The sequence below is a fragment of the Parus major genome, chromosome 5, assembly GCF_001522545.3.
Source record: "Parus major isolate Abel chromosome 5, Parus_major1.1, whole genome shotgun sequence".
NCBI classification, from domain to species: Eukaryota; Metazoa; Chordata; class Aves; order Passeriformes; family Paridae; genus Parus; species Parus major.
In genome coordinates this window covers 26,440,048-26,465,485 of record NC_031774.1, presented here as the reverse complement: position 1 = coordinate 26,465,485, position 25,438 = coordinate 26,440,048, and the positions used below count along the sequence as shown (strand labels likewise).

At 39.7% G+C, this 25,438-nt stretch overlaps 1 protein-coding gene across 15 annotated transcripts in view; it reads right to left on the bottom strand.

Moving 5' to 3' along the window:
• Positions 1-66: 66 nt before the first annotated feature.
• Positions 67-25,438, bottom strand: part of NUMB (NUMB endocytic adaptor protein) — a 92,210-nt gene continuing 66,838 nt past the window's right edge. For 3 of the 15 annotated variants that reach the window (XM_015629880.1, XM_019006885.1, XM_015629882.3), the window contains exons 3-11: positions 22,805-22,879; positions 17,555-17,632; positions 12,121-12,195; positions 10,110-10,250; positions 8,433-8,634; positions 5,951-6,253; positions 4,025-4,174; positions 3,024-3,167; positions 67-2,021 (exon numbers count right to left, since the gene is read on the bottom strand). In XM_015629880.1, the coding sequence (XP_015485366.1) occupies positions 1,300-2,021; positions 3,024-3,167; positions 4,025-4,174; positions 5,951-6,253; positions 8,433-8,634; positions 10,110-10,250; positions 12,121-12,195; positions 17,555-17,632; positions 22,805-22,879 (1,890 nt within the window). In that variant the 3' untranslated portion in view covers positions 67-1,299. Of the gene's footprint in view, positions 2,022-3,023; positions 3,168-4,024; positions 4,175-5,950; positions 6,254-8,432; positions 8,635-10,109; positions 10,251-12,120; positions 12,196-17,554; positions 17,633-20,065; positions 22,439-22,804; positions 22,880-25,438 lie in introns of all 15 variants that reach the window. The other 12 variants (XM_015629891.1, XM_015629894.1, XM_015629884.1 and 9 more) reach the window with 12 other exon arrangements.

Sequence of the window (25,438 nt, the reverse complement as noted above, 5' to 3'; positions counted from 1 at the left end):
GACACCCAGAAGGGCAAATGCTGAAAACTGAGTTAGGGTACGAAATAAATCTCTCACAGACAGTGCTTCTACCACCAACATTTATTTCTGTTAAAGCAGATTATAAATCATCAGTACAAATATATATAACTTACATTTGCTTGTAAGGCCAAAGTTTAAAAGTAAAGTTAAAATGAGATGGTTTTCACAAGTCACCAGAGGCAGAACCTGGACCAGCTGCAGCCTTAACCACAAGGTTTCACAAATCAGTGGGAAAAAATAAAACCAAAGTTAAAAACCTCTAAGAACTATTGACAGACAAACATAAAATGGTTTCCCAGGCAGCCCCGGGATGTAGATATGATGACAGTAAGTTGTCACAGTAGTGTTAGAACCAATAGATTAAGACAAAGAAACTGCAGCAATATATGAAAGGAAAAGAAAATCCATACTATATAGAATATGTAGATTGATTCCAATAAAAAACAGTAAATTTTCCCCATGGTTTTCAAACCATGACAATACTGTTCTTTAATTTTCTTTATTTAAAACTACGATATAATGACTTATTGGTTGTGATTGTTGTTGCAATATGCTACTTACAATGAACAGATACAAGAACAAGCTAGAGCCCCTTTTTCCACCCCCCCAATATTACTTACTATAAGAATCAGCGATAAATCAATCTTATGTACAATTTCTTACATCCAAGCCCCTTTTTTTTTAACCTTTGGCAAGATTACTTACAACTCATACAGCTTTTAATATCCAACTATTTAAAATATTCTAAATGCATAAAAATAAAGATTTTGGCTTTACTTTATTCTTTACATATAATATTCACTTTGTTACTCAAAATGGAAGCTCAACTTTTTCCACAAACCTAGCTTTTTGCTAAGGTGACAACGTCCCACCCATATCCACCCCCCACCCTACCCAATTTTTCCCTGAGGGGGAACATCCAGGGCTTGCAGGGTATCAGGAGGACACAGGTACAAACATCTGCCTTCCTTTCTGTGAGATGATTGATGTTTCTGCAGAACAGGCTTTGGGACTGGGTGCTTTTTGTTGCTCCATTTGACTTGCAGCTTTCCGAGAGAGGAGGGAATGCAGACTGGGGTGGCTCCAGGATTCCTTTTAAGAACTGCACATTAAATTCTCCGTGTGTTTCCATCCTCCCCGTAATCGCTCCCTCTTTCTAACCCATTTTTGTCTGAAGGGACCTTTGGGATTATCAAAGCAAACCGATCAGAAACAGTCCCCTCTGCTCCCTTTATCCCTCTATCCTAATGTACAATTTATCCGCCCCCACAGCAGCGCTTAGAGTTCGATCTCGAATGTCTTCTGCAGGTCGCTGGAGAAGGGGTTGGTGGGGGAGGGGTTGGTGCGCTGCTTTGCCTTGCCCTCCAGAGCCGCCCACTGCGCCTCGAAGGGGTCGACCTGCGGGGCGGGCGCGGGGGGCTGCGGATGCTTGTCCTCGGCGGCCCATTTGCCCCCCTCCACGCCGTTGAAGGCGGCGGAGCCGTTGTGCTGCGCGGGCGGGTGGAAGAAGGGGCTGGCAGTGGCGCTGCTGCTGCTGCTGTCGTACTGAGGGACCGGCTGCTGCTTCACCAGGCTGGGCGACTGATGCGGGTGGGCCGCTGGAGTGTGGCTGGCGGTACCAAAGACGTTGGCCACCATCTGGGAAGGTGTGATCCCGACCACAGGGACGCTTGGGGCTGCATAGGTCATCCCGTTTGCTACAGCATAGGGCTGAGCTGGAATAAATGGCGGCTGCATGGGCGGTACCACGCCCACCGGCACAGGCTGAGGCGCGATGAAGGTGCTGACTGGGAAGGTTGGTGCTGACTGGGAGGCTGGAGCTGCTGGAGGAGGCTGGAGCAGTGGCTGGGGTTGTGGGGCTGAGGTTGGCTGCTGTTGGGCTCTGACAGTCTTTGAGACCTCTTCCAACCAGCGGTCTGCTTCTGAGGGAGTACGTCTGTGATTTCCTTGGAAGAGACTTGGTGAGGCTGCACCTGAGGAGGTGCTGCTCCATTCAGTGCCTGGGAAGGAAAGCATGGGCAAGTCACTAATGTTTCCACTCCTCATCCTTTACTGGTTAGAAAGACTGGAGGGCGTACACAAGATCACACAGGCCTCCTCCCACCATGACTGAAAGATGCTCCCACCACTGGAAGCATCTTTATGCATCCACTGTTCCGTTCTAGGAAGACACGTGTCAAGATGAGGTAGGTAAGAGATTCTTCACTAAAGTGCAGATTTATGGGGTTTTTTTTCTTCATAGCAGACATCTAAGACTCTAGGATACACAGGAAAGTTGGTGCCTGCACTCATGACTTGGTGGCAATGGTCTAGTCCATAATCGCTAATCCCCCCTACCTGGGGAGTATCAGCTTCTGAATGCACAGCTCAGGATGGTTGGACTTGGAACATTAAAGGTCTAAGAAACTGTTCTAAAGACAAAGTTTGGAACTCTTACAAGGCCAAGCAAGGCCTACTACTCTTTCACTAGCGAAGTTTCTCCCGTGGAGTGGCGCTTACACCATGAAATGAAGTAACTCAAACTGCAGCCTCTAGCACATGTGCCCACATGGCTGACAGCCATTTCACCTTACACAGTGCAGACAAGGCCTGGAGGGACAGGCCAGACTTACTAAACAGAAGAAATGGACCCCTGAGCCTTTAAGCAACCAACTTAATCCCTCCTTCTGTACATCAGTGAAAAGAACACACAAAAATTATTTTGGGTACACACAGATTCTTTCCCTTTTATACACACAAACTCGCATACAACTTCATTACTTCCTTTTTAAGCACTGATTTTATAAAATGCTGCCAAAATAAGAATCAGTCCAGGTTATAGACCTAGAACCAGCAAGTTCATCGCTTCCCTCCATCCACTCGTGCAAAATGCTACTACTTCCGGCTTTTGTTCCTGTTCCTTCCACTTGCCATTAAGTGGCACTGACAATTGTCTCAGGGGCTCAATTATGCTTTGGATCCAAGTTCTTACAGCAATGCACCAGATCTGCTTCCAATCTTACCAGCGACCATGGCTGCAGCTCCAGTATTAGCAGCAGGAGCATGAGCCCAAGGATTGGTTTCACGAACTGGCATAGCTGTGGACACTACAGCAGCTTGGGATGGTTTAGCAGCAAGCACACAGAAGGCAGAGGCAGTGCCATTAACTAAAATGGGAGCAGACAACATCAGTGCGATTAATTCATGCAAGGCATGCACGTGACTGGAGTATTAGTGGGCCAGGTCATACCTATCAACACACAACACTTTTAGACACTTCCACATGACAGGAGTTTGTGTAATTAGCCAAACTGGACTGACAGTCAATAAAAGGTAGTAAATTTCATTTCACCAAGCCAACACTTGTTAAGAGAATCATGGGATGGTGGATTTTGACATCCTGTAGGAGGCCTTGAGTTCTGATGACTGATTGAAGTTAAATTTGTTTCTACAAGGAAGAGATATGGCTCACCAGTAGTTATTGTACAGTTAATTTTAGATTCAAAAGAAGAACTTTGTAGATACAAAGTAACAATAACTACATTTAACATGGAGAGGTTCTTTTTTCACACAACTTCTATAAAGGTTTTTCATTATATATATATTTTTCACTATAGCAGTGAAATGAATACTAATGGTTGCTATGAGTTCTATAGCTGGCATTTTTCCACACCTTATCTAAGAATTTGTGTAAAAAACCAGTAATTGTGGTGGCACGCAATCCCTTCCCTTGTGAGATTTGGTTCCTATGACCCACTCCTATGCAGCTCAGGAGGCAGAATGATAAAATAGCCATTACCTCAAAGCCTGTCCCTTTTATAGGTAACTATCGTGTGGTAGGTGCATGAACTTATTGTTAAAAAACAAAACCACAGAAAAATTAAACAGACAAGATGAATAAAGCAGGATGCATTCACCCAAAATACTGGTAACAGGACTTGCACAAGAAATTAAGACCATGTGTTACTGGAAAGCAACATTATGTGCATTCAAGCCTCATCCAGCACCCAAAGAAATCACAAACCTTGAAAGGCAGGAGACTGTGGTGCAACTACTGTCACTGGTTTTGTCATGGGGGCCGAAGAGAAAGGATCTTCTGATGGCGTGCTGAAAGCACTGGTGATCTGAGAGCACAGGGCACTAATGCTGTCTGTTTCCCCTTCTACCTCTGGGACTAAAATGTAAACAGAATTCATTAAATTGAAAGCTTAAAGGATACAGAAACAATTTACAACTACCAATGTGAAATTGAAATATAATTAGTTCCCTTGCGTCCTACATGTTCTTGCTACTGATTTGCATGATTTGCAGCTTGTTTTTTTTACATTAGTGTTGAGGATCTGGCCTGAAATAGAACACCACATTAATGTATTTTGTGATTAAGTCAAGAGGGCAAGGAGATCGCTGTTCCAGATTTAAAGGATGCTTGTATTAGAAAAGAAAAAGGGTTTTCTACAGTTGAAGTAGAGATCTAAATCTTTCAGTATTAAAGTGCTAAACTTCTCAAGGGTTTGGCTCTAAGATTTGGCATTTCTGCGAAATGAAAAGACTTAGGATAGATTTAAGTGTTCCAACAATATACTTGTACAGTAACTAGGTGAACTTTTAATGTACTGACAGCAATGCACAGTGGCAAGTTTGGTCTAGAGTTACTGTTGATTGTTGCAGTTCAGTGGTAGCTGAAATCCCCAGCTCCTGTGCTAAAATCATAAAAGCAAAAGCTGAACGCTCAGATAAAATGGATGCTCAGTTTTAAACGAAGCATCAGTATTCATGTGGATAATGTAACATCTGGAGTAAAGCTGCCAGCTAACCAGATGTTCTCATTATTACTAATGGCAGTGTTTTCCAAAAGTACCAATCATCAGTTCGTCATTGCACAGAACTGACATGAGCAGGCATAATCAAGCACAAAATAGTGTAAGAAACATAAAATGTCTGCACACAACATGCACCAGATCTAAAATTCAGGGGGAGGCATGCCCAAAAATGGACTCTTTGAGGGATATTCCAAAACAGTGCATGCAGTGGGACAGTAAGCAGCACTGGCAGTGGCATATATGGGAACATGCATCAGAAATGTTCTGAATCATGAAAATTAGATTGTGGTGTGCTCAGTGACTATCACTACTGAGCAGTGCACTATCACCATAAAACTGATTGGCTCAGTGCTGGTCTTAAAGCACAGGTCACTAAACAAGGGTTATGAAACAAGTCAGACTAGGTGTTTTTGTTGGGTTTGCCACAGTAATTTTTACTTCAAAGCTTAGAATCCTAAAACCAGCTCCGTTGCCAAGTGAGAGTACAGCTGGCCTGAAGGGTAACACCTAGCTAAGGGAACTCAAGGACATTATGCAAGGTAATGAGCACACCAGGAGTTTATGTTGGGATGACTCTTAGAAAACCCCACTAGCATCATGTGAAAACCATACCACGTAATACTGATACAGCCAGCTGTACCACCTGAACAGCTACGTTCTCTTAATGCAATGTGAAAAGCAATTTCATTGCTCACAAAAAGAATTCAGACAGGCAGAAGGACAGACTGCAGAAGAGCATCACATGATCCCAAGACAAGTGGTTAAGGCCTTGAAGGCATCTGTGTCTCAGGATGCCCTGACAATAAGTGGAAGAACTGGTTCAGTGACTCAGAGGGAAGAGCCAAAACCTACTAATTCACCAACACCCATTCCTGGAACACTTCAAGCTGTGCTCCAGTACTTCAGATTGCAATTAGAACTGTCTTCTGCATGTGACCCCACATTTGAAATTCTTGCCTGTTCCCAAAACAGAAATTCTCTGACACGGTGATGTTTGCTCATGATAAATGATCTACATGAGGCAGGAAGGAGGATTTACTAGAAAATAAGGAATTGCTTGAAGCCACAGAGGAAAGAAAGGAAGAAGAGACAATTTAAGGCAATATTTCACTGGACCCATTTGGTTTTACCTGAGTTTTTCATGGGGAAATCAGTCTTCCTTTGCACTGTTGAAGGCAGCTCATTTATTCGCAAAGACAACTGGCGTTTAAAAGGAGACATCTTTTGGCTCAGGGCAGGGAAGCCCCTGAAAGACCCTTGCCTGGCAAGCTGCTCTATAGGGGCGTGCCGCCGTGGGATAGCGTGGGGGTTGCTCATTTCTTTATCCAGAGAGGCAGCAACTTCAGCAGTAGGAGAGGTTGGTGAGCCAGAAGAGGGGGCAGTATTGTTTGGTGCAGCACCTGGTGCTACTGTTTTCACTTCTGTTTCAACTGCTGGAGGAAACACGGTGAGGTTAGAAGAGTAAAGCAAAGTACTGTTCAGCTGCCTACCTGTATTCCCATTTGTTTTGAAAAGAGAAATTGCAGGAATTTGCATAACTAGTACTCTTGCAAATGAGTTTCTAATAGCACAGCAGAAACATAATTTCTGTACACCTTCACTGTCTTCACCACGTCACCTGATACACACCCAAGCCCCACAGCTTTCCAAGACAAGCCACTTCCTAGAAAGGATGGCCTCATATATGTATTCCTTCTAGCTGTTCCTGGGATCCCAGCTCTGGAAATACTTGCAATTCATTTATGGCTAAGACCAAAAAACGTATTGTGCATTTGAGACCTTTACTTTGCCTCACACAGAACCACGGACAAAATAAAATTACCAACTGCATTAAGTGACTTTGGGCAGCACAGCTTAGCAGCAGCAGGGAATAGAACGCAGCTCCAGGACCCTCTTTTAAAAGCCACCCTCCCAGCCCTGCAGAATCAGCAGCAGCAGCCAAACACACTGCACAAGCTTTAGCAGGCCAAAGGTAGCAGCAGCACTTAACAGGTTGGGCTGCAGCTCCCAGCTCCTCCAGGAAATACATTAGAGGTAGAGGGAAATGTGCTGCAAGGCAGATCCAGCCTCTGAGCTGACAGGCCTTGCTAATACCAGCCACATTTGCAAGGAATTCCTGTGTCACTTCTGTACTGAATTTAGCTGCAATGTTACTACATAATCATGAGTTAGTTGCAGTGGAAGCTCCTCCAACTTAAAGTCAGCTGCTTCATTTTGCAGGGCTTTTCACAGCACCACAGTGCTCCCGTCAGACAGACCTAATGGCAGAAATGTAGGATCAAGATTTGTTTAAATCATGTCATTAATTCTAATTATGGTTAGAATTGCAATGGGGAGATTTTTCCACCTCTAGGAAAACTTTCACTTATAAATAAATTTGCTTTAGGGTCAACAAGCACAGCTCATTAACACAGAAGGACAAAAGGAAACCTCACTATCCTGGTATGAACTCTCATTTTACCTGTACTGTTTTCCAAATATTTTAGAAAAAGCATTGACTTTTTTTTTTTGAAAAATCAGCAGAATAACTAAAAGTCTGGTAAAGAGAAGAGTCAGACTAGAGATTTCTGAGGAGCTGGAATGGTAGGAGGAACTAATTATGTTGTCTTGCAAGCTTCAGTACCCATGAGTTGCAGCTGCTCATTCAAGTGAAACTTTTCTAATCAGTCTTTCTTGGAAAGGATTTCACACACCTTCATTGAGTCAAGACTTTGACTCATGCCCTCAAGTAACAAAGGCCTTGTGTTTAAGCTTCATTTAGCACATTCTAAAACTAACGTATGGAAACAAGCAGATGGATGATGAAAACGAAGATTAAAGTTTTGCAATAAAGGGCAGCATAAAACTTGCTGTGGAATCTTCTGAAACAAAAGTCTGACTTCACTGTGAAGCAGGTTATGAACAGTATTTATAATATTTTGGTTTTTTTGCTAGCTGTATAACTCCAGGCTTTGTAATAAAACTTGAGTAAGAAGTTCTACTTTCACTTAATTTCAGGACACATTCTCTCCTCTCAAATCAGTTAGTCACTAATTCTGAATGTAATTAATAGTCAAACACCTGTTTGTTTTATAGGGAGGGAATGGTTATTCTGGATGTTTTTTGGAAAGCACTCTGTGATTGATCTGTTCTTCCCTCATGCAGTAGAGCTCTATAAATACACTCTGTAACATGCCTTAAAAATCAAAATCAAAACACATTCTTTTCTAAGAAAAATGCAAATCATTTTTGGTTCATTTACCACAAGCATTAGACTACACAAATGATTACTTTGTGTCTGGCAAGCTTGTTCTGTTTTTTAAACAATTTTCTAATAAGGCCTTTTAGTATGGTACCTACAGGGTTCTCTGCCATAAAGCAGCCTGACAAAACAAAGCAGAAGCAGCTTTCACGTACAAAGCCACTTGCACCTTTTCTAGAAGATGTGGGGAAATGCTGAGTGAATTTGAGAGCAATTTTCATCTTGTGAAATGACAAGAGTCTGGGAGTATTATATGAACATAGTAAGGTTCAAGAGATAGAATGCTGTAAGGACATTAAGCTTCAATCCTCGCAGAGGCCTCGGTGCTGGTTCTGCTCGCTGCAGATGATTGTTTAAATTGCATCCCGTACCTTTAGCATCCGGCATCTGTCTCATAATTTCCTCTCTCTCTGCTTGTTCAGTAGCTGTAGTGACCCTGAATGACCCCTCTCTAGTGAATGTGGTTCTGCTGGCATCAAAGGTGGCAGTCACTCCACACTCCTTCTCTCGCTTCTGCTTTCGCTCCAGGCATGCTGCAAATGCACAGCCCACGGCGTGACTCAACCTTTCCCCCTGCACAAGACAACATTGCATCACACAGTGACTGAACAGAAACATACATGTGCTTCAAGCATCACAAACTGATAACCTGCCTTTACAAGGCAAATCTAATGAAGGCATTAAAGAAAACTATTTTAATTGTATTTCAGCCTTAAACCTGGTACATAAAGACTCCCAGCTACTAATGCACAAGCCGTGTTCAAGAAGGCCGCCCTGAAATGAATGAGATTGTTGGATGATCTGTTTTGTTCAACTGCTACTAAGATGCCAGCACCATAACGTGCCTGCACCGATCCCTTGCCTCTAGATACATCTGTGCACAAAAACTGTCATGAAGCAGCCTTAAGGTCCAAGTCCTAAAGCACAGGTAAATGCTGTTCTTGGAGAAAGTTTACGGAGGGCTCAAGGAGACACTACCCTTGTGTGCACCTGTGAAGGTTAAAAGTACAGTGGTGACTACCCACACCTCTTAATGGTCCTGGCCAAATGCAGAAGTTAGATTCAGGAGTGCCTAATGAAAAGCACTTCCATTATTCACCAAGTCAAAAGAATCCACTATCCAGTAACTGTAAAATAACTGTAAAAAGGAAACTCAAGTTGGAGGAAGTCCAGCAACCCGGCTGATACAGCTGCTACAGTTGAATCAGAGGCACTATTGCTACCAGTAGATCAACTCATCTCTCATAACCAGTAACTGAATTGACCTGTTATTCACAGAGGAAAACAGAAATGTTCCAGCTCCAATGTAAGTTTACTGGGAATTTCTGACTTCATTGTTTAAAGAAAAATGATAAATTATCAAGCACCACTACTTTGAACGTGCAGCTCTGAGGAGTTCACACAGTGAATTTACATGAGGTTTCAAGCACTTTGTATAATATAGGCAGGATTCAACAAATAGCAGACAGAAGAAAAGGTCAGATCAGGGAGTTAAATGACTTACTTACCTAAGTCTGCACAGCAAGAAACTGATTTTAAACCTACTCAAAACTTTTTTGTCACTCAGAAGCAAATAGAATGTTAATTTAATTCAGTTTAGCTCCATCTCTTAACATTCAGATGACTTTTCATTCAAGATAACACTCACATACAAGATGCTGCATTCATAACCAGTCTGTATTTACTCACTATGATTTCCTCCTGGAAAAACTGTCATTTCTGTTTCAGTTTTTGGCTGTAAACATTTTCAGATGAGAAAATTTTCTGTCTATTCTTAGAAGAGTAGTTCCCTTCTGCTGGAGATTATCTGAGGCTGACTGCACTCCGTCTACACACAGGCCGAGCAGCATTTCTCTCCATGAAAAAGCACCACAAAAGGATGGCAAATATTTCAGATACAGGGAGGTAGAATTAAAATAATTTACAAGGACTAAGTAATATCTTAGCTGGAGTCACAACATACTGCACTATTGCAGGTACTCAATTTTTGTGCCCTTTACTTCTAGCTAAGAGCTGGGAGAGCTGGGCACACACCATACTGAACTTACCGTGTCCTTCACAGCCATAAAACAGTGGCAGATCCAGCGTCTCGTTGTGCCATCTCGGCAGATGTATGAGAACGCCCGGTCAAAGTTCCTGTCTGGTGCGCAGAAAGAAACCTTCTCTATTGTCTGATCAACTATAAGATCCTAGAGGGAAAAATCCCCCCCACAATAAAAGAAATGTGAGGAAATATGGCCAAACACTTGAACAAACCATTGTCAGGAGTAACTGCACAGAAATGAGTTGTACTAAAAAGGGGATAACCTGATGTGGCTGTAATGAATGACGGTCATCAGTCGTCATTCAGAATCTATTCCCAGTACGAAACAAAAAGAAGAGATGACATTGTCCACCAGCCATCTTTGGGAGAGGTGTGCCAGGGCACCACTTAAGAATTTAGGGTCTCAGTTAATTCCTACGACCTCTCCTCTAGACTATGGAGGCACACGTTATTTTATTGTTACAGCAGCTCCATAGTCTAACAACCAGAAAGTCTTCACTGTGGTTAAAACACAGCACTGAAACTTAGGGGAGAGGTATGCAAGTGTGAAAAGCTCTTGCACCTGCTACATAGAGAGCAAAACTCATCTCCCAGTCAGCTAAGCTGGGATGCAACACAAAAGCACCAGCACCACTGGTAGCACCAAATGCTCCCTATTTAATCCCATAGATGGGAGAAGTGTTTCTAAGAAGGAGATAGTGTAGTTTAACATTATGCCATTCTCATGAAAAATTCATGTTTTAATATCTTTTTCCAAATTATTTCATTTGGTTGGTGGCTAGTACTTGGCACCTCTGCTGATGCATTCAACCACCAGGAGGCAATAGTTTATTTTCTTTTTAAATCCTATACTTTTAATTACCTCCAGAGTCTGCATGACTTGTTAAAATTCAAATTGAAAATATTACACATATGCAGAGACGTTTCTAAAAATAATATATGTATTATTACTTTTACATGAGGCAATCAGTGGACTGAATTCATTCACATCAGTATGTTTGTATTAGAAAGTAAATTCCTGAGAAATAGCAACTTTAGTTCTGATCAGCCATACCACTACAGCAGCCCTGGAGAAGTCTAACCACAAGCAGATATTTGACAGGCAGTTGCACTCCAGAGGGATATGAATACCTCTGCCTGTCAGTGCTGGCTTGGAGAAATAATCTTTTAGGTTGACAAAAGTAAGTGTCAATTGATATGAACATAAAACAAACAATTTCAGACTGACAAGAGTCACAACTGTTCTCATAGCCATGCCATCTTTTAAAAGTCTTGCACTTGTGGTGGTAAGCCTGAAGCTCTTATTTCTAATTGCCTACATTACATAAAACCAAGAATCATTTGCTTTTACTTGGACACATGTGCCTTGGTGGTACACAGTGTACTAATTCATAATAAAAAATTGTAATTTCACAATGAAAAACTGTAACACAATCTAGAATCATGTCATAAATATATTAGTTTTCCATTTCAGACCAATATCTTTGCTATTAGTTTGAGTCTGAAGCTACAATCTTCCTTATTTCATTTACTCTCTTCATTGCATTTTTTGAAGCTCTTGTTCATCCAGATCCATTCTAGGATTTGGATGCACCAAAATATTGACTAATATATATATATCTGTGAGTTTGCCTATGCATTACTATTGCAACCTTTTGCAGTGGTGCATAACAAAGTCCAGGCACTCTTCAAGTTCACTGCCAACAGAACTTATCAGGAAAACAAAAGCTTGTTGCAGTAAATGCAACAAAAAATATTGCAAGCTTGTACTACACCTGCCACATTTTACAAAATGTGTCTTGATAGTAGTATGGAATTAACTGCGAAAAAAATTAGCAGGCGTACATATGTCTACAAAACAAGAAATTATTAAACTAAACTACCCACTTCAGTCTTCCTTCCAAATACCAACATTTGACATAAAAATTGGTAACATAAAAATTTGTGTCAATTTAAAGATACAGCACATACATTATTATAGAGAGATTTAAAACTTTTGCCCAGGGAAATCTAACCTTTGTTTTCTCATCTACAACTCTGAGTCCATCCGCCGAAACCCACAGGACAGCTTTGACGGCTTTCTTCCCAGACTTTCAAGAAAAGAAAAAAAAAGGAAAGAAAAACAAACAAAACAAAACAGTTTTAGGCCAACAGCCATTGCCTCCCATTTCCCCTCTCCAAGAACTATAACATTAAGTGTAGATGAAGTCCATGGTCAGTAGGGTGCCCAAAGCTCAATCCAAGTTGCAAAACATTAAGAGAACCAAGCCAAAGCCAGTATTTCAGAAACAGCACGTCGTGGGGATGGGGAGAGGGCACAGGACAGGTGAGGCAGAAATAAGGTGTACATCCACTGACAGTAAAGAATTCAAGACTGATCAAGTGGGTGAAGAATTCCACTAGAGTCAGAAGACACTCATTCATAAGGAGTTACACCACAGGTAGCTTCTTCAGCACAAGTTTAAATATGGGAAAATTCTTACCTGATATTTCCACCAGCCCTACCCTCTGCCCCAATAGTCCCATGGCAGAATCATGGTATCACCTTAAACCAGTGTAAGAAGTACCCCAAAATCATCAGTTACCGTGTAGCTTATAAAGCTTATAAGCTTAATGCTAAAATCAATCACCCAAAGATGTTTCACTAATTTATTAAGACCTAAATGTCTTATATTGGGAGAGAGGTATAAAAATAGGGTTTCTTAACCCTTTGGTGTATATCTGGAAAAAGCAGTGGTGTGTGGCAGGCAGGCACAGCAGAGAGTGGTCTGGCTTTTATCCAAAACCTGACTGTGGGAACTTTCAGCTGCTGCAAGCTGAGGCTAAGTAAAAGTGGGAAACACAGGAAGGCTTCAGGAGCCATTTAAACTACAGATTCTTACCAGGCTGTTTACTTTCCAAGGGAAAGTTACAGAAAACAGTATAAACACAATATTCTTCTGAAGCTAATTCATCAAAAAGATAATAGGTCAACGTAATTTTACTGGTTGTTACAGAGAATTACTACCAGAAAACTAATACCTTTTCTTTTAGTATATCGCTTTAATTCAAAATCCCCCTACTTCAGCCAGTTATTAAAATATTCTCTTAATGTGTTTTGGGTTTACATAGTTTGTGGCTGCTAATGGCACCCACTAGAAACCACTGCAGGGAGTGAAGAAAGCAAAAATGGGGTGGGGGAAAGATGATGGGGTTTCAGCTAGTGGCTTCAAACTAGAATTGCAACTATTTTAAAAAAATTTAATAGTTAATTGCAGATATATAAACTTTATATTCTTACAGCAAGTAATGGAACAAGAATACATTCTGGCATAAGCCACTGCATGTTCCAAGTCTGCAACACCAATTTTAACACTTGTAAGAATGAAATATCTTGGAGTGAAAAGTCTCCAATTATATCACATTGGTTTCATTCTCAGAGAGAGCAGCAAGTGTGAAGAAAAAGGTGCTGGCAGAACTTCTGTTTGTTTTTTTTGGGGAGGAACTATCTGTCCCAATTTCGGAAGCAGCAGTGACATCCTGAGCATTTTCAAAAAGCTTGGTGAGAAAAGAGAATGGCACTGACTTCCACAGAAGAGCATTTAAAGAAAGAAAGAGAGAAAATAAGCACAGCATGAAAGCAAGCTACAGAGAAGTGCTTGCAGAAGCAAGTTTCTAAATGACCATCCAGCCTGTTGCATACCCCAGAGAATGTTTAATTTAGATTCTGGAACGCCTAACGGAAAGAGTGCAATTCACAATAGAAGATACACTTAAATTTACTTATCATATGTGTTAGAAAATATGGCAGCTATAAAAGTTACTTCTAATATTTTGTTTTAAAAGGCAGTATCAATACAGAAAATATAGTCTGTATTTTCAATTCTCAGCTAGTTTCCACAGCCAGGAAGTCCCTATTAATTCCAGAACAAATGGTCTGTGTCCTTAAACTGTTTTTAAAAGAGTATTGGTTGTTTATAAGCCGTAAGTCTTAAAAATCTTTATTTCAAGCAAAGACAAACAATGAGGAGAAGATAATGCCTGCAGGTAACTGTTTGGTTTAGACTGCCATCATTAGATTTAGAGATACACATCTTTCCCCAGCAAACAATAAAAACCTTGCCCCTACAGAAACTGTGAACAGTTCCTGAAGTTTGTATTAAAGCCAAGTTTTAAGTGAGCTGGGTACTTCATAAAGCAATGCTGATCTTCAGCAGAGCTACTCCTCACTATTTTACCAAATGAGGATTTAGAAATAGCTAACACGTGAACTTCATGTTTCTCAGAATAAAATGAAAGGCTGAAGAGTTTCCTAAGCCCTCTTTTCCCACTGAAAAATTAGGTTCTACATGCAAGATAACCAAAGATGGGTTTGCTACACTAAGAGAAAAAGAAAATTCACTTTCATCTCCCAATTCCTTCTTCTATATTTATGGTGGATGCAGTGCTTTGGAGGGGCTTATCCTTGCAGTCTATACCCCAAACCCACTGCTACTACTGCTGGACAATGAATGATTTTTACATGTAATGAATTCTCAGCTTATCTGTGCCTTCCAGTGATGCATAAAGGAACATACTCCTCCAATTCAGTTTCTATTGGATATACAAATCAAAGCATTACTCCACTGTGGGTGGGATATTGCCAAGTAAAAGGTGATTACAGAGCAGATAGGAGCATTTGCACTATTGGCACATACTGGACAAAGATCAGACCTGCTACAAGATACTGCACGGGAAGTGAACTCCAACGCAGGATGGCAGCTTGCATAACAAATGCTGGGAGGAACAGGCAACTCCAAACAGAACTATTTAAAGCAAGCAGCCAATATCCACTGGAACAGGATGCTCTGAAATGTTGCTACCAAGGGACTCATCTAGACATCCAGATCAGTAGCTTGTCTTCATATTCTAGAGCTTTTTAGATGAGACCACTGCCTGAGGAGAGCCACGTGTGGCATCGATCCCCAGGAGCCTGATTTGTCAGTGCTGAGTCAGCACTGATAGAAACCACACTGCTCAGCACTTCTGGGGAGGTCACTTATCTGCTCCAGCATGAGATTCATTATCTGGACCCATTTCAGAGTCCTCAGACGTCTCCAGGAGGGCAGGTGGGCACTTATCCTAGCACACAACGAGGCCGGAGGACAAAGCAGGTCCATGGCAGGTTGGGCATGATGGAAACCTCGCTGACAAACTGACAGTGGCCTAGAGATGGGTGTCCACCAAACAAAAAGTAGCTGCTTTGATACCTTGTTATATTGTAAGGTAGAAAACAAAGTATTAAGGACGCCAGAACAGAATAATGTATTTTTAAAATACTTTAACTTTCTTCCTAGTTTTTCTGCCTAATATATTTTATCCTATCCTGGGACTTGAACACATCTCTAAGATATACCTGGAGCCTGAGGTGTATATGAAGAAAATTTTTCATTTCAGACTCTGTATAAAACATCCTGTGATGAGAAATACACACACTCTGCGGAGGTGAAACATGACAAAGATCAACAAATCTGTACTACTACTCATTGCAACAGAAAAGCTTTAGTTTTAAAAGGAGCTGCCTAAAAAAGGCAGCTTATTTGATAACCACAAAGCCTAACCTGGAGCTATCAAGAGATCTCATTTTTATTTGAAGCTGAAAAAAAAGCATTTTCAATACTAACCACTTGAACATTTTCAGACACAAATCCATCGTATTTATCGTTTACAAGGAGAAAAATATGGACAGGGAAAGCAGCAAACATGTCTAGACTGACTTTCTGAAAGCTGCTAAAGTGTTTTAAATAGCTCTGCAGTTTGGAATTTTATATTAATCCCAATGCAAGGCATGTGGGGAGAAATTATAGATGAGACAGCCAAAAGATATTAGAGTTATTAGTATTTCTCAATTATTAATAAGAGAACAGCTGTCCCTTTTCCTTCAGATTTCCCTAGATGTGGGCTCCTGTTGTAGGCCGAAGCTGCTAATAAAGCTATACTGGTACTGTGGGGATATCTAAGCACTATGGATTTAAGAGGCTTCAGTGCTAATTAATGAAATTCACAGGCTGAAGCAGAAGTAGGTCCTTCTTTGTCAAAATATTGTAATACAAAAGAAAGGAAATCTAAAATGGCTGTGGTAAAGTACCAGACCTCATTAAATATCAACCAAGATGTAATAGGGAAGATGGCATATTTAATAATTTAAAAAGTCAAAGAAAGATTTTTACCTAAGTGCTATGCAAATACCTTTCCTTTTACATCTTTGCTTTTCTTAGGTACCCTACCATAAGTCAGTACCAACAAGCAGAGAGAAAACAAACATATCTAATAAGGTTGAGGTGGGGGGCTTTCTGTTTGTTTCCAGTTTAGGACTTTGGGTCCGGTCTTTCTAGATTCCAACTCCAGGATTTGACTTGCACACAGGAATGTTCTCATTAATCTGACAGATCTGCCATCCTCTATATTTTAGCCCCTCACCACCACTACACTTTGGATGTGTGCTTTCCCAGATCATGGGAAGAAACCAGAATTGGAGAAAGACGTCCCTGTGTGACATCCATCACTATCCGAGTGAACGGTGAAAAAGGATCAGCTGAAAAAACCCCTACTTACTCCGCAAGAAAAGCCCACACCAATCCATGACCAGAGAATAATCTGCTTCAAAAGACTTCAGCAAGTATGAACATTACTAACCTGTTAGTTTCTATTTAAGCAAAGTTTCATTTTATAACAAGATACTTCAGAAGCCGTTGTTTTATATTAACTCCGTATGAAAGCTGGACTAAAAGGTTTTACAGGAATTTTAAACACAGAAGTAGGAAACAGATGAGAGGTAAAAGACAGTGTGGTCTTTCTGCCTTGCAGAAATGTAGGCAGCAGGAATAAAACCACCAGTACAGCACATTCTTAGTCAGGGACGAAGAGTTGCTTCCCTTCTATTTAAGACATTGTCCTTGTGAAAATAAGAGCAATGATAGAAACTGGAGACTGAGCTGGAATTAGGAAAACATAGAAGGTAAATGCCTGATCTCATCTTCATATACCTTTGAATTAGGACTGTGCTCAAAAAAGGAAGGTTTAAGAGATGGTACACTGCTTTCTCCCAGTGCTAATATTTGGGGATCAACTCATGCTTCCAGGCATCTGAACATGAAGCACTGATAAAGCACAGATCTCAACTGCTCTGTAGGTATTTGCCCAGGTGATGTGAGTTGGCACAAGTTTAAGGGTCAAAAAAGAAAATTTTATTTTTTTCAGGAAGACCAAATCACTTCAGAACACTGGATTTCTGATACAATCCACAGATATTTAAGTTTGTTTCAGGTTACTTTTGAAACCACATTCTTTGATCAAAATATTTCCAAGTCTGTTTTAGAAGCAAATATTCTGAAATGGACTAAGGAACTCTCAACGCCCTGATTTTATGGCAGTGCTATACCAGGGATGTAACTCCTTATAGTGCAAGCACAAACAAGGCATTAAACTTACTTTTCCAAAGAAGCCTTTGAAGAACTTCCTTTCCTGGAGGAACAGGGGGGACAAGTCGAGCGCTATTACTGTAGGTAGCTAAAATGTCCCAGGGTTTTCAAACCAACAAGCACACACAAGAATAGGGTTTGGAGGGAAAGGAAGGGGTTTTTAGAGTTATCCATGAGAAGGTGCGACAGGCAAATGTGAAAATAATCCTATGAAAATGCAGATCAAAGGGCACACACACAATTCTAAAAAGCTAATGCCCTGAAATTGGTGGAAAGAAGAAAACCTCAGCCCCAATTTCATGCAAAGTGGTTACTTTATTTTCACTCTCCCTTGTTTAGTCCCTTTTGGTTAGGTTATAAACCAAACTTGGCAGCAGACATGGTGGTTAAACAAGTAAAATACTGTACAGGCTCTTGTGAAATGCAAAGTTCTAACTCCAGAATTGCAGTCTAGTTTGCTCTGTATTGATCACTCTTACCCTAAGTTAATGTTCTGTATGTTGGAGAAGTATGTATGGCTGATACAAAGCAGGGGTAAGTACTGCTGCATTTTATTCTGTTTGTCTGTTGCTCTGGCTTATATGCTACTCTTACACTTCACATCTTACGCAGCCGTGTCTGAAGAACAAGGAATTTCATCATAGGCTTGTGGTAAAACTCAAATACAAATGAGACCCCTTTTTCTTTCTCTAAAGCCTTCCAAGGCTTTATGCAATATTTATACAAGTACTAGTTGTTCATTCTACAGCTCTGAACTGATAGGTTGAACAACCTTTAAAATCAGCTTAGGCAGGCAGAGTTAGGCAAGTGCAAGGATACCAAGGGCTGAACTACAATTTCCTAAATTTCTTCAGGAAAGCAATTATACCAATTGCCCAATCCACATTAAGAAAAAGCCAGCACACAATTTTAAGCATATTTGCATGCAGTTTAGTTGAGTTGCTTTATTTTGTTACCAGACTGTGAAAAGTAAACTACATGAGAGAACACTTGACCAGGCCTGGTGCTCTGTGAGCACACCACATGCTGCTCAGCGTGTGAGGGAAGCCGATGTGAAGCACAGAGCTGTTCCTGCTGTCTTTCCAAATTACTTGTAAGAAAGCTCTGGTATAGCAGTAACGAGGAGGAGGTAGAGAATTGCAGAAGAGACAGGGAGTGTCTCTGTGACAGCCCCTGACCTCACATTTACACTGTGCAATTCAACCTGTTCATCATTGATACCACTATATTAAAAGTATTGCCACAAATATCCTGAGGCAGTGTCTGAATATTGATTGATAAACAAGGTTATATTTATATCAAAGCTATGGTTCTGACGCAAGGCAACAAAAGCCAGGAAACATCAAGTTAAGGAGGGAGTATCCATCTCAACTTTGCATTTCCTGGCCCTGCTGGTGTGTCCCTCTTTGCTCCTCAATGTCCTTCCACTGAACACTTAACCAAGTATCTGTAATATATTTACATCAGCTCAGACACTGTATAAAAAACATCTCCAAGCTAAGTCACTGAAAATCTTAACCACTTTTGGAGGCAGGAACTGTTATGTATTTGGACAGGATATGCTGAACATTAGGAGGGGAACTAATGGATTAATCACAATGTAGTGTACATAATGAGAAGGGGTTGGATGCTGCTGCCAAGTTGAGCAATTACTATTGCATTACACTAAATAACAGCTTTTTAAAGACAGCAAAAGCTAAAGAGATTCACCAGAAGCTACCTCATTTTTAGGTGACGGTTAATTTTGCTCTCAGAAAAATGCTTGTTAAACAACATTATTTTTTTAAATAAACTAGACAAGGTTAATGGAAAAGGCATCATGCAAAATGAGTTTTAAACAACACTAAGTTAATGCAGTTTAGAGATAACTAATGCATTTTTAAAAAAAATATTAAATTATGTCTCTTTACCTGCTAAAACAAGAACATATATTAAAACAAATGCATAATTTAAAACAAAAAGTGGCAAGTTAGAAACCAATACTACAAGCTAAAGCTGATTTAAAATCAAAATATGACATGAGAGACTACACTTCTATGTATGAACTGTATGATGTTCCCACACCTGAGTCAAATACACTTAACAAGGCCCTTAAAATTACTTTCCAGTTGACACTAAATATTTTAATTTCAGTGAAATGGTTCTGAAGAAACCATTAGAGCTTCATGTTCATCTACAAGAATCTTATCAGATATTAAATGTATACAAAGCTAGCAATATATCTCTACTAAGGGAATAACGTAAGCTACATTGGTAATATTCCATTGAGGAAAGATGCAGGTTCTGTTGATAATACAGACCCATGTAAATAATGAACTAATAGCTGAATATGAGGTGTTTTGATCTATTAATGAGACTGTGATGACATTTCATCAGACAGAAAATTACAGTATTGTTGGTGTGCAGTTTCAGAGCAATAAAACTGTAACAACAGAATACAGTATGGATGAGGGATTCTTGAGCTAAAAGTGGCTTCTTATGCTCAGTTGTCAATTAAGCAATGTCTGAATAAAATGCTCACCATCACTTCTGCAATATGCAGCACTCAAAAACAAAAACACCCATTAAAGGAGCAGGTAATAAAAAAATCTCTGAAAGGTTACTTCCCACAATAAAGAAACAGAGATATCTGTCTGCATCTTTTCTTTCAAAAGGCAAAGCAGTACTTAAATTAGTCCTAAACTCAAGATTAATGCTGTTCTATATTCTTCTTAGCAAATCCCAAAAAATCTTTTAAAACCCAGTAGTCAGTCCTATAAAAGAACAGTCTTCAGTTCCCCAAATGAATTACCAACTGTTGTACAGCAAGAATTAAGAGTCAAAAATGTATCTGTTAGAATAAGAAAAGACAGACAGAACTTAATTTTTGGAAGCTACAGGATATGAATATTTCAACAATTCTAATTTTTATTAACCAGATTTATAAAACCACACCTTACCTGCAGAGAATAAAGCTTAAAATAGCCCACATACACTTCAATGTCATTTAATCACATTAAAAGTGAAGTCCAATTTCCCTTAAGTTAGTCCTTCAGTTTAAGCACTGCAGCTCAAACTTGTAATTCTTTCGAAACCAAGAGAAAGCCCATCAAAATAACTAAGTAATATGAAATCAAGGGACTACCAGAAGAATGAACTGTTTTCTGATCACGTTCCTCACATGCTGAAATATCACCCAGTGTTTGGCTTCTGCTAAATTAAGAGTGTCCTGAACAGAACAGAGCTTTCAATAATGGTGATGTCCTAAAGAAATGCCCCTGGTTTAAAACCCACATGCTGGGGGTGAGGGACAAGGCTTGAATAGCAGGCAGCAGCTCCAAATGGACCTTGGATCTGATAGAGTCCAGCAACCAAAGCACACAAAGTAATTTCAGTAATCTGAATCTTCCTCTTGGGGCACAAAGAGAATTTCACCTCTACTTCTCAGCTTCCAACACTGACAAAGGAGACAAATAGCAATTGTAAGAGATGCAAACTTGTATCTGGTGTACACATAGACATCAAACAGCAGAAAAAAATTAAAATTATCTGAAGAAAAATGTTAATTTAAGACAATGGATAAATTCATGCCATCCAAATTTGGAATAATGACATAACATGGATTAGGGAAATTTAAATATTTACTTTCAGAAAATACTGAAAAAAACCTGTAAAAATTAGATATCCAAGTCTGACGTTTGAATCAATAATTCATGTGATCAAGAATCACAATCCTAAAAATCCAGATTCCAGAAGAAACTGAGTGCTATGCTTCTACTGTATCTCATTAATTATAAGCTCAGCTACACTCAGCTGGCTCATGGACTTGTAAGATTTTTATAAACTAGAGAACAGCTCCTTCAGGGCATAGCTCCCCAGGGAAGAGAATGAAAGAAATTGCACAAAGTAGATACTGCAGTGCTATTTGGTGTGCTAACAGAAAGTATTCAGGGAGAATAAAAATCAGAGAGAGACAAAAACGGATGCAATTGATTATGTGGTCAGTACTTGCAATTTTTGGTATGTAAACTAAATCCACAAAACAAAGAAACTCATTTATATTTTGTGTGGCCCTTTTTAATAAAAATCAATCACTAATCACTGCAGACTGAATGGGAACAGATGGGATGTGGCTTTAACAGGTTACTATACATTAGCTGAGAAAGAAAAGAATGAAAAGACTTGATTTTCATCAGAGCACTAAACCAATTCACAAACTTTGCAGCACAACAGAAGGCAGAAAAGATAACCTATAATCCTCTGCTGTGTGCTAGGAAGAAGGGAAAAACAGGTTCAGATGGAAGGTTTTTGTGTTCTCAGACTTGGTGAGGAAAGAAAAAGGATGTCCAGGGGCACGTATTTTAAATCAGTAAAAGTGCAGTAGGAGGGTTTGATGGACCTGTTTGACAGATTTTGTTGAGCTGCAAGGATTCTAGGGTTTCTTCCACTGAACACATACTGAAAGAATGTATATAGATAAAACATACAAGAGAGGTGATGACAAGCACTGCAGTTCTCTATTAAAAATTCAAATTTTTCATGTCCTTTCTCCTGTTCTTTTCAATGGTATTAAAGCCTCAGCTCCTAGACAGACTGATCGTTGCCTTTCTGGAGTTTGCTATTTCCGCAGGATTTTGCGGCATTATTACTGCAGGAAAGAGATGACAAGACCTCTTCAAATGAGCCACAGAAATACAAAGAGCTTTGAACGAGTGCCATTTACAGGAGCAAACGTTCACAGAAGCCAAACTAAGAGCAGCCCATTTCATGACATATCAGAATTAGGCAGCCTTCAGGCCACTTTGAGCAGATGCAAGCCAGATTATTTCATGCATGACTACAATGTTGCAGTGCATTAGAAAAAAAAGCATCCTAAAACAAGTAATATTTTGTATAATAATGGTGAATTAAGTCACTATTAAAGTGGCAGGCAACAGAGGGAAAGAGAGAGGGGGAGAAGAAAAGAGAGAGAGGGAGAAGCTGTTAAAAAACAATGGTTGAAGTCCCATGTGGGTACCAACTTAGCCTGAAAGGTCACAGAGAATTTTTACACATTTGTTTTGCAAATAGTTTCTGCAAGTAGAAAGAACAGTTGTAACTCTCCCTCTCATCATCAGATTAGCATGTCCCCCCAAGAGCAGCAGTGCTCTCAAACCAGCCAACTGTTCTCCTAACATGGGTCAAAAGTTCAGTCTTTAGTTGGAGCCCTGCTCCGAACAGACCTTTTCCAGTAACGCTCACAGCCCCAAAGCCAATGTTTTCATTAAACAAATGTACATACAGATTTCAGCCTCTTCACAGCATCTTCACAGATATGCATTCCTCTGGATTCGTCCACTTCAACGTGTCCCAAGTACTGCAGGAAAGAGTATGGGGATAAAAGGTTAATAGCAGCTCCTTAAACTCCCTGGGTTTTGATGAATCCAATATCTGAATTCATCTCAGTGCAGCTTATGTGACAGACACTACCAGCACTTTGTTAGTCCTCTTGTAAATCTGCATTTGGAAATTTGACTGTGTATATCACCAGCATCAACAGAAAAGTGTAATACCACTAGAAATTTGGAGGGACAGACAAGCTTTCCTTACTCAGGGAAAAATATTTAACTGAAAAGTACTGAAAACTGTGCTTTCCTGAATATTCATCATGAGCATTAGTAATTTATTTTTTTTTTACTAGCGTAGCATGAAAATCTTACATCAGTATAGAGAGGATGGTGATTTATTGTTTTTGAATAATGATAAATGTATTTAGTATTGAAAACCAAATTACACTACACAGTAGGATGACCAAATATTTTTGAATGGTAATATCCAAACATGAGAAATTTGCCCATCCCCTTTTTTTTAATTGTAAACCAAAATTATTTATCTTCATTACAACAACAGGCTGTTACATGGACACTGAAACAATCATTTTTCTTACAAAGAGGGGTTTAAAATAAAAAAATCTGTTCTCCACATACTCATCTTTCTAAGCACTACTTAAAAACTCCCCTAGCAACACAACAGTGAATAGAATGTCTAGCTTCAAAGCTTTTAAATTTACAACCCAGGATAGTATTAGTCTGTAGAGAAACCAGTTGCACTACATCAAGAGCGTAGTGTTCAGGGTACCATAGACAGTTTAATTTTACACTCGAACTTTTAGCTTTAATTTTTCCAATTTCCCTGCCTTTTCCAATCACAGTGGTTTTTTATAGTGAAAGGAAGTGTTCTCTCAGAAAAATTCATGTCCTTATTCAAAGTACTTAACTCTTGAAGAAAACCAGAGAAACTATCAAAACCTTTCTTGTTTTGTAGTTTTGTAATAAGAGCTATAGGTGAAAGAAACCTCCCCCAATTTACTTGCCATTTCAAGAGTTCTGTGCAACTCAGCATTTAGATTCTAGGCTAGCTAGAGAGTGAATAAGTGGTTTTAAAACACCAGAATCAATGCTTGTGTCACTTAATGCAGTAGTAAACACAAGTTTAATAACCCGTTAAGAAGTTGCACTGTGTAAGAGACTACTCTGCTGTGAGTTATTTGAAATCTCCTAGATTTTCTTTCATTATTTAGGATACCAGTCTTGGAAAACATTTCACTCACAGCACCATACAGAAGCACCCTCAGATTAAGAGATTCAATTATACGGCGAAAATCAAGATTGTTTCAAAGATTTAATAGAAATTGGAAAGTTGAGGTTTTTAAATGCAAGACAAGATGCTCCAGAAGAGGAGGCTCTATATATCATTAAACTGCTGAAAGATTTACAATATCTTAAGTGACAGAGAGCTTTAGCATTAAATCTTACTGTGTGGCATTTTTTTAAGCAGAGTTAAATGTGGATAGAACAATTCTGGAAGAATTTCATTTAAATCAGCCTTCACAGCTGGAGAACAGCTTGAAAAATAAATTGCAATGAAATTAGAAGGTAAATAAAATAGATCTGACTCTTTGGAGCTTTTTCAAAATGAGCTCTGTGAGGCTGAAGCCTTATAATTGAATGCTGGAGCTGCCAAAACAGCAACTGTATTCCCTCAGTTGAGCTTGCTAAAACAGTTGCGCAAGATCTTCATTTCTCCAGAACACAAAGTAGAACATTTTAATCCTAAAAATACACAAGCAGGAACAACTAAAGATGCAATTACTATGTGTCTGGAAGTACATATGTACATCACTGTCTACTCGGTTGCACCACAACTTCTCTGGGAGAAGTTCCAGAGATGCAGAAATTCTGCTGTACATTTGTCATGAGAAAGTTTTGGGTTTAGTAACTTCTCTTTAAGAAGACAGTGATATAGACAGGAACAAGCCTGAGGTTTATACTGGACAGAAAAAAAATATACGTGTAAGGATTGAACCATCCAGTTTGCATGACCATTTGTATCACAGAGGGCAACTTTAGATTTCCTGACCTATCTGCACATCTCATTTACTTCAGCGTAGCCAGAATATTTCCAACTGAAGGTTCAAACCATTCAGCTCCTGTACTTGGCAACCTGCCTTTTGCTTGGAAAAGGGAGAAACAGAGGAGGGTAAATATTGCCTCATGTCACACTGCAAAACAGACAACCATTCTCTCCTGTGTTGCCAAACCTCTATTCAAGTCCCATGTTCCAACTTTCAGCAATCAGTCATGCCACTGCTGCTGGAGACAGCAAGTTTAGCTGCAGTTTTCAATACTGCTTCCACTCCTGTGAATGGAGACATTATTACACTTATCAAGTGCATCTATCCACACCAAAGGGGTGCAATCCACAGACCTCATTGAGCATCAATCAATTCTGAATGATAAAATAAATTACACTGTCACACAATACTTCTTTATGATATAGAGGAGAAGAGGCACTTTGTTTGCACTCACATGTTACACTTCTAGCTCTTCATAAAAAAAGAAAAAATCTTGTTCTTGCCATTGCAGAAGCCAATTTT